Source organism: Cetorhinus maximus, chromosome 24, assembly GCF_964194155.1.
Source record: "Cetorhinus maximus chromosome 24, sCetMax3.hap1.1, whole genome shotgun sequence".
In the NCBI taxonomy this organism is placed as follows: domain Eukaryota; kingdom Metazoa; phylum Chordata; class Chondrichthyes; order Lamniformes; family Cetorhinidae; genus Cetorhinus; species Cetorhinus maximus.
Window position 1 is genome coordinate 52358737 of NC_135902.1, and position 18182 is coordinate 52376918.

The window sequence follows — 18182 nt, forward strand, 5'->3', positions numbered from 1 at the left end:
AGAGCATGTTGCTAAACAGAATCAGATATATAGTGAGCGTTGATAAGCTCCTCATGGTCCAAGCTAGAGCCAATCCAGGATGGGGTTCCCAGAATCCAGTCATCTGTGCAATGTCTGACCAGCATGCCATTTCAAAAATGTCCGGTTACTGAAATTGCTTTACTCAAATCGATGTATTTTCTTCTTTGTGGACAGTCATGGTCGAAGGTACTCTCAAGATAACCTAATGTACGACAGCATGTCAATTAGCAGCCTTTTAGCATGGCTGCTCCGGTTCAAGACTGGCAAGCATTTTTCAAGCAGACAAAAACCAGTGTGCAATGGCTCAAACAATAAAGTTCTCTGCTACAAAAATGTCCATTTCTGGACAATTCCAGTTTTCAGACAGCCGTATTTTAGGTATTGTACCTGCAATGATTTTGCCAGGTAATTTTAATTCCCGTACCTGTTCTATTCTTTTAGTCATTTTACTTGTTGTATCAAGTTGCGTAAAAACTAGCAATGGAATGTAAACTGGATTGGGATGACTGAAAGTGTGTGTGTGTCATCTGGTTACAATATACACAATACAGTGGCGCACAACAGCTCATTAAAAAACAGTTGTTAACCTAACAGCTTTGCGATCTGCACTCTGGGAAATGTTGGGCCGTTCAGCATTGCAATTACTTGCAAGAGAAAGAACCTTCCTCAATGATTCTATTATTCATAGAGCCTAGGAGTTTGGACGCTGCTAAAACATGGATACATTATGTCCATCACAAAACTCAAACATTAGCACCTGAAGAGGCCTTTTTCACATCAAATGAAGAGCACACTGATTACCAAAAATGCTGAGTCGCTACAGTTCATGAGGTGAAAGACATTGAAGCATCACTGGTCGGTTACTATCACACCTAGGCAAAAAACACTCAAAACTAACGACTTTCATTTATAAAGTATCTTTTAACATAGTAAAGCATCTTGAGGCATTTCATAGGAGCATTATCAAGAATAATGTGACAGAGCCACAAAAGTAAATATTAAGGCAAGTAAAATATTTGGTCACAAAAGTAGGTTTTAATGAGCGTCTTAAGGGAGAGGTAGAGGAACGGAGAGGTTTCGGGAAGGAATTCCTGAGCTTAGGGCCTAGACAGCTGAACACAATGAAGACATCAGTTTTAACAAAGCAGTATTACATTTAAACCAATAACTCCAAACTTCTGCAATTTATTGAAATGCTTTACTCATCTGACAGGGAGAACTATCGTTGGAAAAGATAGAAGAGGTGCCGTGCATGGAGATTTTATCTTTTTATTCTTTTTACCAGTTATGCATTCAGGTGGGCTTGACTGTAGTGAATGTTTGCAAACATACCTCCTCAAACAGGATGAGTGACGTGGCACTTTTTCTGCTGGATTCTTCAGAGCCTGTGTCTTTGCTCCCAGACACGGAGGGAACCCTAGTTACATCTGTAACCTGGGGGCTGCTTTTCTGGGCCTTATAATTCTTCCGTGGTTTGTCTAAAAAGAGCAGGGAAATCTTCAGCAACTTTCCTCTAATTCTCAGTTTCATCACCAAGTATAGTTTGAAGTCTGGCCAGATTTCTTTTATGCACAACTCTCAAAAAATAATGCTAGACATTTAGTAGCTTAAGCAACAACACTGTGTGTGAAAACTGGTTTTCCTGTTTAAAAAAAAAGTTGCCATTTTTACAAAAGCAACAACTTCCATTTATGTAGCACCTTTAAAGTAGTAAGAGATTCAAATGCACTTCACAGGAGTATTTGCAATCACGATCTCCCACATTCCCACAGAGGGTCAGGCAGCTTCCCCCACAGGAATTTGGGAAATATTTCTAGGGTGGGACTTTGAAATCCTGTGTCACAGAGCGACACCACCTGTGATTTCCAAACACAACAAAGTTCCAATTGAGGCCATGCTGCGCGGAGTTACGCTGCATTACTTGATGGGTGCTGGCAGAGTCGAGAAGGCACATACCATTCATCTCCTTATCTTCAAGTTTTTCTGTTTCTTCACTTCTGTTAGGTTTCGACGGGCCTCTGAAGAAATTGGCTAAAGACATGGGCGTTAGGTTCTTCTTTGAGCCCCTTCCCTTCGGGGACTGGGGTGCCTTCCTGGGCGACAAGACCACTTTTCTCGGAGAGTTTGCTTTCTCTGTGGAAACAAGGGTCAAATCATTTTAACAGCCAAAAGAAACGATTCAGCTTGCTCCCGTAAATGGGCCCAATGGAGCTATAGGGCAGAATTTTGCCCTTGGATGGCGGGCAGGCCCCACCGGCTCGGCAGCGGGCGGACAGCTGACCCCCACCACCGAAATGGGGCCCGCTGCCATTAAGGCCCGCCCAGCGGCCTGCCCGACAGGAAGCGCTATACGCTTCCTGTGCAGGGGGTGGAGGAGGGATTCCCCAGCTGTCAAAGTGCGCTTTCTCGTGCATGCGCACAAAAGAGCGCACTGCTCCCTGAGACCAAGTGCTATCTCAGGGAGATCACTGACAGGTAAAAAAAAACACCAAAAATAGAAAAAGATTAAAATTATTAACATGTCCCCCTCATGTGACAATGTCACACGAGATGGGACATGTTAATAAGAAACACATTAACTTTATGAAACTTTTAAAAAACGGACATGAAACCTCATCCCGCCAGTGGATGAGGTTTCATGTTTTATCAGAAGCCCGCTGGGGCTCCTGGCCTGCCCGCCAGCCTTAAGGTTGGACAGGAAGGTCTTTAATTATCTTAATTAGCCTGTCAATGGCCTTAATTGGCCATTGACAGGTTGGCGAGTGGACAGCTGATTTCGCTGTCCGCCCGCCTTCCTGAAAATTTAAAGGGACCGGGATGACGTCGGGGGTTCCTCCCGAGATCATCCCGCGTCATTTTCCTGTCGGCAAGCGGGCCCCGCCCCCAAATCGCCGACGGGAAAATCCTGGCCATAATTTGCACACATACAGAATGGTTTCTCATTTCAACCATGTTATGATATGCTGTTGTGAACTCAGGAAATTCTCGGATTCCAATACATCTGACTGAACTTGGCCTGGTTAGGTCATGTTTAACGGTGCAGGCAACTACACAGGATCTATAAAGCGAGGGGTCAATGGCACAGCCATGATGAGCTGAATAATTTAATGATTACTTCAAAGTAAAAGAGCCTTAAAATTGCTTGCAAGCCAACAGCTTAAGTAAACTGACCTGAGGAAAGTGTTCATTGGTGATATCATTTTAGTTGCAGAGCTACAGAATTATGCAGCAGAAAAGGACGCCATTCAGCCCATTGCAGGCTCTTTAAAATACTTATCTAATTAGTCCCCACTCCCTTGCTCTTTTCCCAGAGCTCTGTAATATTTTTCCCCTTAAAGTATTTAACCAATTTCCATTTAGAATGAATCTACCCAAGGAGCCCATTGCATTCCAGATCATCATAACTTGCTATGTAAAATTAAAACAAATTGTACAAAATAGGGAATTTGATGGCAGGAGCACTAAGACTTTGTACTTACTCGGAGATTTGGCTGTTTGAGAAGGCAAAATCTTGTTGCTGTTGAAGAAGGCAGGCTTGAGGGCATTCGCTCCCTGTTTATCAACTTGGTGAGACTGAGTGGCTTCTTTCAGTTGAGAGAGGATCTGTCTGCCACTTCGCTGTGAGGAAGCATTTACTTCAAATACCTAAAAACATAAACACTCATGTAAGTGACATTCAACACCCAGTCTTGCAGCTTATTCCAACATCCTACAACAAAACATCAAGGAAAGAATTTTCTCGTCGGCAAGCGGGGGCGTGCATCCCGACGTCACCGCTTGTCATTTAGATTTTCAGTTCGGCGGGCGCGCAGTCGAGTCGGCTGCACACCTGCCGAGCTGTAAAAGGCCTATTAAAAACTAATTGTTATAATTAAATGAGCTGCCCATCCAACCTTAAGGCTGGCGGGCAAGCATGGAGCGCAGGCGGCCTTCGCATTTTTCATGGAACCTCATCCATGGGCGGGATGAGGTTTCATGAAGTGTTTAAAAATTCAATAAAAATTATTTTAAAAGTTCACTGACATGTCCCAGCTCATCTGACACTGTCACATGGGGAGACATGTTTTAAAAGTTTTTAATTACTTTATTCAGATGTTTAAAAGAGGTGCCTCATGGAGATTTCTGCGCTTGCGCGAAAGTATGTGGCCCAGACTCAGGGAACACCCCCCCCCGCCCACACAGGGAGCACTCAGCGCTTCTGGGCGAGCGTCAGGATGGTCGGGCCTTAATTGGCTTGCCCACATAAAATGGCGGTGCGGACCTGATCGGGTTTGCACTTGCTCCTGCCCGCCCCCCATTTCTAATATTTTAAAAAACAAAGACATTTAAAATGGCTGAAACTGTGTCTGCCTGTGACCCCCTGAACAAAAGAAGCCACTTGGCAGTTTTAGGAAAACTCACGCGTCATTATCTCTGAGGAGCTTCAAATGACCCCCCTGAGATATTTAACAGTCATTGGAATCCAGAAGATGAAAACACATCCTTCACCAAAAATGGTGGTGAAGTGGGAGTCATGTGACATGGGCTTCCGGCTTGTGGAACAAGTAATATTGCCTTGCTGAAGTGAAAAGCGCAGTCTGCTGTATAATATCCTACTAGTAAGCCACACCGAAGGAGCTCTGGCCCAGGTTGGACACCTGGCTCCATCTACCCTACTTCTGCTGGAAGTCTGTATCATTGCCTACTGGACTGATTCATCTCTACATGCCCATCTGATCTTGTGAAGTCCACACCACCGGAAAGTGAATCGGTTTTCAACCCACAGACCTCATTGGACTTTAACTCTCGACTCTGGAACCCCACATGAAACAGTATTTCTTTTCTCTGTGGTCTCTGTACTGTAAATCTTTATTTTCTCCATCCCTCTCTTTACTATCTAAATGTGAGGGTGGGGAGGCGTTCAAACACACTTTTTTCACATTTTGTATGTGTGCAGATAAACTAACTGAGTTCATCCGATCTCGAGTTTGCTGTAGGGTTATAAATAGAAAATTGGACTGCACCAAAACCGAGGGGGTGGGAAATACGCCATTATTTATAGGAGGGAAACAAATTAGAACACCTTTCTGTTTACGGGTGTGGTGAGAGGAGAAATTAGAGCTGTTTAACTTAACCCTCCTCCTGCCCATAACAGAGGCCAAAGTTATAAACATATCTTGCTCTGAAGATAGATAGCTGTCAGTCACAATAGTTGACCACATAGGAACTGCTCAAGTGTGAATGGTGCTATATTAACTTGGTGTTCCTTTTCATACCAACCAGTCGAGGTTCCTACAACATAACTGACTTCATGAATGCAATGTACTGTGCCATAACATTAAATATACATTAAATAACACAAGGCACATTGGTGACTCATGCACCATCAATGTAACCAACATCAAAGGACAGGGAACCAGAGGTAACTCAATAGCAAGACACGGTGGCAGCAAGAACGCTAAGGGAGGTGTAACTGCACACTTCCTACTAAAAATAAGATTTCAATTTTTATGGTTGAACTAAATTAAGTTTTATCATTGGAAGCTTATTTTTCTGCCATACCCATGATTGATCAATCAGTTTTTTTGGTCTACTGTGCAGAATTACAAGGTAATGCAGAATTTAAAAAACACTAATACCCCCCGATTGTTAAATAGTACAGATTTGGGACACTAGATACCTTAAGTTAACCAATGGTCAGGTGGGGGAAGCTACAAACAGCCTAAATACCTCTGGGCTAGGGAGCAGATAATCAGCCAGGGTCCCAAATCCTGATGGTTATTCAGTAAAGCCCTCCTTCCCACAGAAGTGAATTTATGCAGAGGTTAGCTGAGAGGAGGATTAGACCAAACCCAGTATGGGTCAGTGCCTTCAGGAAAGAAAAGTGGAGAAAAACAAATGATACTGTACACACCTTAAATTAGCAGGAAACAACATCTACACACATTAGACCTAAACAATGAAAGGCATTTCCTTCCATCAGAATCTCAAAAGACAATGACAAATTAGCTTACAAAATGAACTGCACGTACTTATAGCCACTTGCACTGGAAATTCCTTCGCAGGAAGAGTGGGGGCAGGGGGAGAGTTTTTCCTCCTGATTGTCTATTGTGACTTTGACAAACACCAATTTTGTGTCTATCCAGGATTTCCACTGATCTGCTACTAAAATGAAGGGAGTCGACTGAGAAAATCCTTGAACAAATTCCCAGTGTCAAAACTTCAGCTGTTTGGGGAAAAAAGGGTATTGTACCCAAAATAGAAGCACAAACCTTAAAACCCAACTCCTGAGCACAAGCGTAAACTGCAGCCGTTTTCCCAACTCCAGGCGGTCCAGTAATTAGCACGGTATTGCACAAAAAGTCCTCATCCTCAGAACTCTCCATGTTAAAGTCACTATTGTCCCAAACATCTGAGAATAGAGAGTTAAGAAGAACAAAACAGCTTAGAGATAAAAGCACAGACACTGGATATATCAAAACATGACCAGCATCCAAAACAGAAAAATAGCAACTTTGGCTGCAACCGTTAAACTCTTAAATTAAAGCTAGATTTGCACAAAATCAAAATCTTTTTAATTTAAAAGAGCCCTGTGTGTTAACATATTTCATCTTATCTATAATGCTATCATTTGAAACAGCAGGGGCTGAGAAACTACCACTGAATTTGACAGGGTAAAGAAGCATAAAAGAGATTCAGTAAAACACCAAGATTAACAATGATTCTTTCATACTAAAGTCCAAGTCTAGTCCTAAAATAGCTTACAATAGGAGCTTAAATTTACTTCATAAAAAATATTGATCAATTTAATAATATGAACCTTTTCAGAGAGCTCACTGGAGGTCTCCATGAAGAATGAACTCAAGGTTTCTATTTCCATGAATTGCTGAAATTGTGAAAACACTCAAAAGTAACTTGCATTTATAAAGTGACTTTCAGGATCTCAGGATTCCCCAAAGTGCTTTAAAGCCAATTAAGTATTTTAAGTGTAGTCACTGTTGCAATGTGGTAAACACAGCAGCCAATTTGCGCACAACAAGCTCCCACAAACAGTACTGTAATAATGAGCAGCTAATCTGATGTAGGGATGTTGGTTGAGGGATAAATATTGGTCAGAACACTATTTTGTTACACTGAATCACAGCTTTAAAAACACACAAGTGCATTCCATCATATTTTTATTTGAAAGCTGACAGGGAAAACACCAGTTTCTGTTGAGTGAAGCACACATCTCCAGCTCTTGTGACACACAGAGTGGAAATTACACCCGAACATTTTGAGACACCACATTGAAATCAAGCTACAACATCACACAGAACAGCAAAGTTTAAGAATGCTGCATACCCAGTTTCTTATCCTTTTCAGTCTTTCTTTCTTTCTGTTTTTTCTTTTCTTCCTGATCAGCCCTCTTCTTCCATTCCATTAACCAACTGTTTTATTTCCAAAACACAAAAATATGCATTAAGTGCATAGGACGACTTGCATATTTGATTCAGACCTCTCCCACTCCCCATGAATACCACACTTCGTTTTCCCATCTAATTCACAGGGCTCTTTTTAAAATTATTAACAATCTGATAGTTTGGTTTGTAAATGTCATTCCTGGTATGATTATGAGTATCGAAGACTGGAGAGGCTCATGGTTTAATCTCTGGTTTGTGTTGTAAGTTAATCGTCCAATTCTGGCCCCTTGAGCATCACCGATTTTTTTTGCTCTACCAGTGGTGGCCCTGTCTTCAGATGCCTAGTCCAAAGCTCTGGAATTCCATTCTTAAATCTTTCCACCTCTCTCCTCCTCCTTTAAGAGAATCCTGAAAGCTTTGGTAACCTGTCCTACTATCTCATTATGTGGGTTAGTGTCAAATTTTGTCTCATAACATTCTTGTGAAGCTTCTTGGAACATTTTGCTACATTTAAGGGGCTATATAAATGCAAGTTATTGTTAACTGAACACAAGCACAAGAAATAGGTACAGAAGTAGACCATAGGGCCCAATGAGCCTGCCCTGCCATTCAGTACAATCATGGCTGATCTTAGGCTTCAACACTATTTCCCCACCCACTCCCCATATCCCTCAATTCCCCGAGTGACCAAAAATCTGTCTATCCCAGCCTTAAATGTTTTCAACAATGGAGCATCCACAAACTTCTGGGATAGAGAATTCCAAAGATTCACAAGTGAAGTGATGTAATTTCTCCTCATCCCAGTCCTAAATGATCGGCTCCTTATTCTGAGACTGTGCCGTGTTTTAGACTCACCGACCACCGGAAACAATCTCTCAGCATCTACCCTACCAAGCCCCTTCAGAATTTTGTAGGGTTCATTGCGATCACCCCTCATTCTTCTAAACTGTAGGAGAATATAAGCCCAATTTACTCAGCCTCTCATCAAAGCAGAACCCCCTCATTCCAGGTAACAATTTAGTGAACCTTTTCTGTACCGTGTCCAATGTAAGTGTATCATTGCTTAAATGTGGAGACCAGAACTGCACAGAGTACTCCAGATGCAGTCTCCCTAAAATCCTGTTCAACTGTAGCAAGATTTCTTAATTCTTGTACTCCAATCCCCTTGCAATCAAGGCCAGCATGGCATTTGCCTTCCTAATTGCTTGCTGCACCTGCATGCCGACTTTCTGCATTCCTTGTACAAGCACTCCCAAGTCTCTTTGAACTTATAAGTTTCACACCTTTTAAAAAATATTCTGCTTTTCTACTCTTACAACCAAAGTGAATAGCTTCACACATCCCTACATTATATTCTGTCTGCCATCTTTTTCCCCCGCACACTTAACCTGTCTATATCTCTGCAGCCTCTGTGTCCTCCCCACAGCTTACCTTCCCACCTAGCTTGTATCATCAGCAAACTTTGATACATTACTCTGTTTCTTCATCCAAGTCATTAATGTAGATTGTAAATAGTTGAGGCTCCAGCACTGAACCCTGTGGCCCACTATTCACTGCCTGACAACTCGAAAAAGCCCTGTTTATGCCCACTCTGTTTTTATACGTTAAACAATCCTCTATTCATGCTAAAATATTACCCCAAACCCCTCTACCAGAGTCCACTTACCAACCAATCTACACTCTCTTCTCAAGGGGTATAAATTGTTGTTCCCTTTACTGTTGGTTTATTTTGCATCTCTGTCGTAATGAGTGCAAGATAAAAAGCTTTGATAGCATGTCTCTTTTTTCAGCAACACTCAAGTTCTGTACTACCAAACGACTAATTCAACACTCCGTAGTTTGACACTCTCCAAGATTCAAAAGTAGCACACATTTGTGAAACTTTATGACAACTTCCAGGAGGCATAATCAATGTATAACTACAGTTATTCAGTAGTGGGTGAAAGTTGAGTATGGGTGTTGACCTTGAAGTTTTGTTTTGACAATTTACTAAGCCGCTTCAGGGTTTTTGGATGAAGGCAATGTGCAGATCAGTATATGTGGGAAGGGGGAGAAGATAGAAGAATTTTCAGCGTCAAGTGAACAATTACGTCTTCATATATAAATATGAGAAATGGGAAGGTATAATGCAACTGTCAATTATTGTTTAATTCTATTGACTTTCCAGAAAAGGTTTTTGAAGTCCAATCTGGTTGGGTCAGTGTTGCTGCATGGCAAAGGACATACTACTTGATGAGATCAGCACTAATTTTCAGTCCTCTATACTGAATCTAACACTCCCATGCTGTCAAAATCTGAACCACTGTTACTGGGTACTGAAATAATTCTATCCCCACACCCAATTATTCCACAAATAGCTTTCTGAATCACACCAATCTGATGGACTATTGTAATTAGTGTTTTCTGAGGAAGGCCTTGGATCTTCTATTTTAGGGTAAATGAGTGAAGTCAATTTCAGACTGCCCAGTAAACACCTGTTACTTGCAAGGAAATTACCTGCGTAATTTCCTGATAGCACTGAGATTTCCGACAAGTTCATTGGAGTGCTGTGGCTGGTATTTCTCTGTCCATAGAAGATCTTCCCTGATTGGGTCTGAAAATGAAAATTCAATTAGAATTTCAAATAAAGGAGAAAAAAAAACACCAAAGCTACTTAATGAAGGATATAGAGGGATAAGACTGCCCCCTTCCCCCTTTCTGGCATTAGAATTGCATGGAGATATTAACAGCACCATAACAGAAGGGACAAAGGTTGGTCAGCATCTCCACAGCTGGCAACTGAGCCTACAGTTGTCTAGGCCCTACGCTTGGAAATTCTCTCCGTAAGCCTCTCCGCCTCTCTCTCCTTCCTTTAACTGGTCCTTAAAACTACCTCTTTGGCGAAGTGTTTGGTCACCTGTCCTTATGTCTCCATCTTAGGCAAAAATTGACACCAAGCCAGATTACATTCCTGTGAAATGGATTGGGGCATTTTACTTTGTTAAAGGCACAATACAAATACAAGTTGTTGCTGTTATGTAATATGTCCTAAGTGCGGTTCTCTCATACACAATGAGCTCATGATTGCACCTGGACTCCAGTTGGAAAAGCTGCTGAATAGAAAGAAAACTAGGAAGCCATGTCAACCTCATCACTTTCTTATATCTTGTGGCAACCAATTGAAGAACAGGAATTATAAAAACCTGGGTATAAGTTCTCTGCCTCTTTAGTCAGGGACTTTAACATAGAAGGATAAGGCTGCCTCCTCCCATCTTTCTCATAAAATAATACAATACCCAAGGCTGGTTCATTGGGTAAATGCACACATGGTGCTGAAGCACATGTGCAAAGGTTCTTTGCTCAAGAAAATTACTGACTGGGACAATATTACAGCTTTACCTTGAATTAGTACTGTGAATTATCAAGCAAACATTAAATGTATATTTAATATACATTTTCAGAATTCAGCTTTAAAGATTTTAGTCTTTCTGAGCCTAGTTGACAACGGGTTTTATTGATAACTGTTAGGGAACAAAAATACAAAGGATAGGGAGCTCAAGGGACTGAAAAGCCTCACTCCTGTTCCCATGTACGTGGCAAACATAGATCTGACTAAAATTCAAAGGGCTACTCAGTAATGAAAATTAAATTACCGTCAGAAGCAGCAGCTTCCTCCCTCTTTGGTTGGTCAGTTAATTTAGAAACCCGTGACGGAGCAGGCACATTCTGTGTTTCTGCTGCTCTGGTTTTACATTCCAACTCCTGCTGCTTTATCTTAATAGATCGACTAAGGCGATTTTTGGAAGGAGCCACGCAATTCTGATTTTGGGCACCTTTGCTACTTCTCTTGGTAGATTTCTCAGATTGTGCAGACATCTCTGGAGTGTATTCTTCCACATCAATGATAATAACAGAGTCCTCATCACTGTCAAGTATTTTCCTCCTTTTTTGTTTCTGGTCCTGTCTTTCCTTCTTTCTCTTCCTTTTACCCAAAGTTTGTTGTGGACTGCTGCACAGAGATAATACTTGTTGGGGCTCACTATCAAGCACTATTACAGAACTGTCCGAATCATTAGAGGATCCTGTAAATCAAAGGAAAAACACACACAAAGTTTGTAAACCAGCATAAATATGTCATGCATCCTACATAAAACTGAGGGCCCAGAACTCCTCACAAATACACAAAGCAGATTGACTGAGGTATGGTGCTGTGACGGTACACAGGGACAGCAAAATCTTCTGTAATTCACCTGATGTTTTGAAATCAAACCTACTACCTTGTGCAATCATTTGGAAAAGGTCACTGACAAAGGTCATTGATGAGTGAACTGGTGGAAATGTTGTGCACTGTCGTCTTTTCCTGAACTCATTTATGGTGTTTAAGCTGGCCTAGGATAAACATCTTTGTTACTCTGTTACAACGAGCAGGCTAACCAGTAAAGCAGAACTTAGTAATAAGGGTATAGGGTAGACAGTGTAGCTGTAATGTCGCTGAACTAGTAACCAGAGGCCCAGGCTAATAGTCTAGGGACTTGGGTTCAAATCCCACCATAACAGCTGGTGGAATTTAAATTCAATGAATAAAATCTGGAATTATAAAGTGAATCTCAGTGATAGTGACCATGAAACAATAGATTGTCGTCAAAAACCCTCTGGTTCACTGATGTCCTTTAGGGGAGGAAATCTGCCATCCTTACTTGATCTAGCCTAAATGTGACTCCAGATCCACAGCACTGTGGCTGACACTTAACTGCCCTCTGAGATGGTCCAGTAAGCCATTCAGTTCAAGGGCAATTAGGGATGGCAACAAATGCTGGCCTTGCCAATGACGCCCAAAATCCCATCAAAGAATAAAAAAAACTGTTCAATCCAAATCTTCTTGTTGCTTGCCTAAATATTGGCTAGGTAAAGGCAAATTCCACAGCGTAGAGTTCACAGGGTTCATTTAGCAGAGTCATTGGTGACTCTGAACTTAAGAATATAGAACATTAAAATCCCAAAACATGTGACCCTTTGCCAATCTCCTGGTTTTATTTTTTTATTCATTTATGGGATGTGGGCATCGCTGTTTAGACCAGTATTTATTGCCCATCCCTAAATGCCCTTGAAAAGGTGGTGGTGAGCTGCTGTCTTGAGCTGCTGCAGTCCATATGGTGTAGGTGGACCCACAGTGCTGTTAGGGAGAGAGTTCCAGGATTTTGACCCAGCGACAGTGAGGAACGGCGATATATTTCCAAGTCAGGATGGTATGTTGCTTGGAGAGGAACTTCCAGGTGGTGGTGTTCTCATGTATCCACTGCCCTTGTCCTTCTAGATGGTAGCAGACATGGGTTTGGAAGGCGAGTTCCTGTTGTGCATCTTGTAGATGGTACACATTGCTGCCACTGTGTCATTGGTGGAGGGAGTGAATGTTTATGGATGGGGTGCCAATCAAGTGGGCTGCTTTGTCCTTGATGGCATCAAGCTTCGAGTGTTGTTGGAGCTGCACTCATCCAAGCAAGTGGAGAGAATTCCATCACACTCCTAATTTGGGTCCTGTAGATGGGAGACAGGCTTTGGGAGTCAAGAGGCAAGTTACTCGCCACAGGATTCCTAGCCTCTGACCTGCTCTTGGAGCCAAAGTATTTATATGGCTAGTCCAGTTCAGTTTCTGGTCAATGGTAACCCACAGGATGTTGATAGTGGGGGATTCAGCGATGGTAATGCCATTGAACGTCAAGTGGTGATGATTAGATTCTATCTTGTTGGAGATGGTCATTGCCTGGCATTTGTGTGGCCACTTGTGAGCCCAAGCTTGGATATTGTCCAAGTTTAAACATAACTGTAATTCAAATAATTTAATAAACATAACATAATTTAACCATAACTGTGGACAAACACCATCAAAAGATTTCGTATCACTGACCTGCTTTGAGAGCCTCTGCAAGGTGTTCTTTTCGTTTCTGAAGTAATGGTTTGAAAAGTTTCCGTACAGGAAACTCTGGATTTGATGACTTTATCTCTTCAAGTAAGGACTTCTGGATGTCCTGAGAGAATTCTGTCCTCCAGTTAGATAACTGCAGCAAAAAATTACAAACTTTAAAGCCGTCTGATTTCTCATACAATGAAAGACAAATTTTCAAAGGGGCCAATTTCCCACAAATTTTATGTACATTCTCTTCCTAATAAACAGCTCCAAAAGCAAAGTCAGTGCTATCATTTGGACTTTATTGAAGCTTCGTAGAAGATGTGTGAAATTTCCATGCAGCAACACTAAGGTTCTAGCCTTAATATGGTTCAACAAAGTTTTTAAAAATTCATTCACGGGATGTGGGCTTCGCTGGCTGGGCCAGCATTTATTGCCCGTCCCTAGTTGCCCCTTGTGACAACAGGTGTGAAACTTTAATTCTGTGTCTCCAAGAACTGTGGAAAAACACAGCAGTCATAGCAGAGCACATTTTATTCCTCCAGAATTGGGTTATACGAACAAGGAGCAGGAGTAGGCCATTTGACCCCTCCAGAGAGGGTATCCTGAGCTATATATCATGAAGGTGAAATTCTGATGGTAGATCCAACAAGGAGCTGAATTGAAAAATCAGAAATGAGGCTTAGTGTGGTGCTTTAAGTATTAGCCTTCTCATGGTAAACTGGTGCAAATAAGTCCAGTGACAACACTGGGGGGCATTTCTAAACACATAACTGGAAATTTTACAATGTAATCCTATTTGCAACATTAAACTATCATTGTGTTAGAACTGAGTCATAAGGAAGTAGTTTTGTTAGCTGAAACAGCAATTCATACTTACACTTGCGTCTGAAACATATGAATGCAAATATCAATTACACATTTAAATAAAAGCAAAATACTGCGGACACTGGAACTGCAGATAGCAATTCTGAAGAAGAGTTATATTCAATGTGAAACATTGACTCTGTTTCTCCCTTCACAGATGCTGCCAGACCTGCTGAGTATTTCCAACACTTTGTTTTTATTATTAATTACACATTGCTCAGTACAAGCCATCAGCATCAAATTTAGGGTTTTTCTCCAGATTCGCTATCGCCCTGAAATCCCAAACAGGATTGTGTTTCCAAATTGAAAGAAAGAACTAGGATTTATACAGCACCTTTCACAATCTCAGAATATCCCAAATGCTCACAACATTCTCACTATTGTAATGGCAGAAAACACTGCAGTCAATTTGGCAACACAGAAGCTGCTGAGGTTGTTGAAATTTCTTTAACTTTCATCTTTTTTCTTTAAGGGGAGGAAAGAACCTGTATTCACAGAGCACTTTCAATTCACAGAGCCTCATACAGCCAAAGTAGGAAACACAGCAACCAATTCGTACAAAGTAAGCTCCCAAAAAGACCAAGAGATAAATGATCAGATAATTTGTTTTTGGTGATGTTTGTTGAAGAATAAATATTTCCCAGAACATTAGGAGAACTCCCCTGCTCTTCTTCAAATAGTTCTGTGGGGTCTTTTACACCCACCCAAGAGTGCAGGTGGAATTTCGACCTTCTGACTCAAGAGATGAGTGTTATCACTGAACCAAAGCCGACACAAAGACAGGTATCCTGCACCCGGTCTCTGCTACTGTTGTTCTGAACCAGTGTACTCTGCTGGCTCATTCTCCAATCTTTCTCCATTCTAAACACACATTCTAAGCACGATCACAATTGAGCTCTGTAATAATTAAACATCAATAGAACAAATTAAAATTAGAAAGGTACCACGAGAATCACTAACCCCAGTCCAAGATGCAACAGTGGTGGTTGTGTATTTCACTTCAGAGAAATCTCCAAGGGCAAGGGAAACTTTCAGAATTCTTTCTATTCCTTCACTCACATCCTGGAGGCGGTTTAGAATAGCAGAGTTGGGCCAAGCTAGGTTCCATAACAATGAAACTAGACAACAAAAACAAAACCATGTTCATTTACAGCAACTAGCTAGAATTAATTTATGAAATGGCGATGTGATGTGATGTGCTAAAGGACCACATTAGAGAGCAAGTGTAGTAGCAAAATGACCAGAAGTACTCGAAATAGATTATACTACGGCCATGTTATAGCACAAGTAAAACTTTCCATTTGTACAGTCCTATCGCCACATCAACCAGCTAAACATATTGATCCATGCCAGTGCACAACATGGAAACATCAACACAAGTTTATCTTTGTCCATTTGCCCAACAGGACAGTTTTTGGTATGCGTAGAAATGATGTGGAAGGAGATCTGATCCTGAAAACTACTAGGACATTTCCTGTGGTGATGGTCATGGCAAGCTGAAGGATGTTACCACATTTCTATTTTGACCATTTTTCCCATTGTGAGGATTTATTTTTAAAATGTGTTACTAAGTTGAAGCTTGCTTTAATTGGGTTGAATTCTCAGAACAGCCCCATGCTGGGGTGTGAATCAGAAACGAGGTGAAGCATTTAGCTAAATGAGTTCAAGCAAAGGAAGCCCGTTAAGAGTCTTCTTCATCACAAAGTCATTCAGAGTTCTGAAGAGTCATACAGACTTGAAACGTTAACTCTTGTTTCTCTCTCCACAGATGCTGCCAGACCTGCTGAGTTTTTCTAACATTGTGTGTTTTTATTTCACATTTGCCCCTCAAGCCTATTCCACTGCCGTTCATGGTTGGTTTGAACACATCACCTGCCTTGGCTCCATATGCTTTGTTACCCTAGGCTAGCAAAAAAAATCTATAATAATGCTGCAGCATCTTTATTCTGCTTTCTTAAGCAAATGCAAGTTATGTCCATTAACCTGAGGGATAGATCATAATTCATTTTTGGTATGTTTCACCATATTGTGAAATAAAGCAGCTTAGGGGATTCCAGCCAAACCTCATTTCTACTATTGTTAGCTCAACCTACCTTCAAGAGAGATTGAAGAGTTACACGTGAAAGACATAACTAGTGGATCCAGATCACAAGGGAATGCAATTGTTATATCTGATTTATGCTACGTTGCAACTTTTATTTATAAAGCACTCAAAATATAGAAAGAAGCATCCCAAGAGGCTTCACAGTGGTGTAATGAGACAAAAATGATATTTAGTCAGTGCCTAAGAACGAAGTCAAAAACGTGGGATTTAAAGGAGGGGAAACTCCAGTCTGTGGGGCAGAGGCAAAATGTTGGATATGCTGGAAATCTGTAATAAAACAGAAAATGCTGGGAACACACAACAGGTCAGGCAGCATCTGTGGAGAGAAAGAGTTAACATTTCAGGTTGATATCCCACATCAGACCCATTTTCTGTTTTTATTCTGGACCATTGTTCTAGGTAACTGAAGGCACAGCCAACCAATGATATGGTGAAGGGAGGCAGGCAAATATCAGAGGTCAAACTTGAAAGAACAAAGTTCCAGGGAACTGTAGGAGGTTAAAGAGATAGCAGGGTACGAGACACAAAATAACTTAAATGTAAGAGTGAGAATCTCAAATGGCTTTCTCTCAGAGGATTTCCTGACTTTGAGGGAGGGGTGGGGTCAGAGTGTCGGGGAGGAGGTTGGTTGATGCTATGTGTAGGATGTAGCGTATGGTGCTGCAATCGACTTTGATTGGCAAGCTGCTCCTTTCCTGTCCCTTCTCACATGTTTGGAATTTTTCAGATGCAAAGAAAGAATTTGTATCTTAAAAACCAAAGTCAAAATCCAAGTATAATATACAAATTAAGAAGCAACATCTCCCAACTCTGTTAAGTGAACACATCATAAACAGCATTAATGTTCCCAAACTTAAAATTCTCACCTTGACTTTTTTGCTGGACATGAACAACAGTTTGGAAAGCAGCACTTGCAGCAGAGTAGATCTCCATCACTGCTGCCGTCTTTGCTATGTGTTTTTTCAACGTATCTGGTAATCCACTCATGAGAAACTGACGCTTAGCTTTAAATTGTTCATCATCCTGAGAGTTTTCTGAACCATTACAACTTTGTAAAACAAACAAACAGTCATATTATATTTCTTGACCACATTTCCGATATAAACAGTGCTCCTTCCAGCCATCAAAGCTTTTTTTCTGTCTCACTGTTACAACATACAAGTTTTGGTTATATACAGGGACAGGGTAGCCACTGAGCAGGCACAGTGAAATCTGGTGCCTTCAACAGTCTGGTAAACAATCTCTCAAATCAGAAGCTGCTATAATAGCTGTTAGTATTTATACAAGAACAATATTCATCCCACTGAGGTGGATTCACCATTCTATTAGATGATGGGGTACCTTAATCTACCTGCATTGGTTCTGTAATTCTTAATACCCTTTCCTAACAAAAATCTCAGTTTTTAAATTTTCAATTTATCCCATGACAACTTCTGTAGGGAGAAGGTGGTGTAGTGGCAATGTCACTAGACTAGTAATTCAGAGACCCAGGCTAATGCTCTAGGGACATGGGTTCGAATCCCACCATAGCAGCTAGTGGAATTTAAATCTTGAATTATAAAGCTAGTAATGGTACCGTGAAACTATAAATCGTTGTTAAAAACCCATCTGGTTCACTAATGTCCTTTAGGGAAGGAAATCTTACCTGGTCTGGCCTACATGTGACTCCAGCCCCACAGCAATGTGGTTGACTCTTAACTGTTCTCTGAAATGGGGCAACTCGGTTCAAGGGCAATTGGAGATGGGCAACAAATGCTGGCCTTGCCAGCGATGTCTACACCCCTTGAATGAAGAAAGAATTAAAAGGCCCAAGGTGACAAAGTTTTTCTCTACTCAACCGAAATTGCAAATTTAATGTAACTTCAAGGCAGAATTCAATATTAAAATGCTCTGAAGATAAAAAAAAAACCAAGCCCCATATATT

At 41.2% G+C, this 18182-nt stretch overlaps 1 protein-coding gene across 1 annotated transcript in view; it reads right to left on the bottom strand.

The window, feature by feature from the left end:
• Positions 1 to 18182, bottom strand: part of atad5a (ATPase family AAA domain containing 5a) — a 49623-nt gene that overhangs the window by 18343 nt on the left and 13098 nt on the right. Inside the window, exons 8-17 of the mRNA XM_078529059.1 lie at positions 17125 to 17306; positions 15115 to 15272; positions 13288 to 13438; positions 11036 to 11464; positions 9900 to 9996; positions 7345 to 7430; positions 6273 to 6412; positions 3501 to 3666; positions 1978 to 2154; positions 1354 to 1499 (exon numbers count right to left, since the gene is read on the bottom strand). Coding sequence (XP_078385185.1) covers positions 1354 to 1499; positions 1978 to 2154; positions 3501 to 3666; positions 6273 to 6412; positions 7345 to 7430; positions 9900 to 9996; positions 11036 to 11464; positions 13288 to 13438; positions 15115 to 15272; positions 17125 to 17306 — 1732 coding nt within the window. The remainder of the gene's footprint in view (positions 1 to 1353; positions 1500 to 1977; positions 2155 to 3500; positions 3667 to 6272; positions 6413 to 7344; positions 7431 to 9899; positions 9997 to 11035; positions 11465 to 13287; positions 13439 to 15114; positions 15273 to 17124; positions 17307 to 18182) is intronic.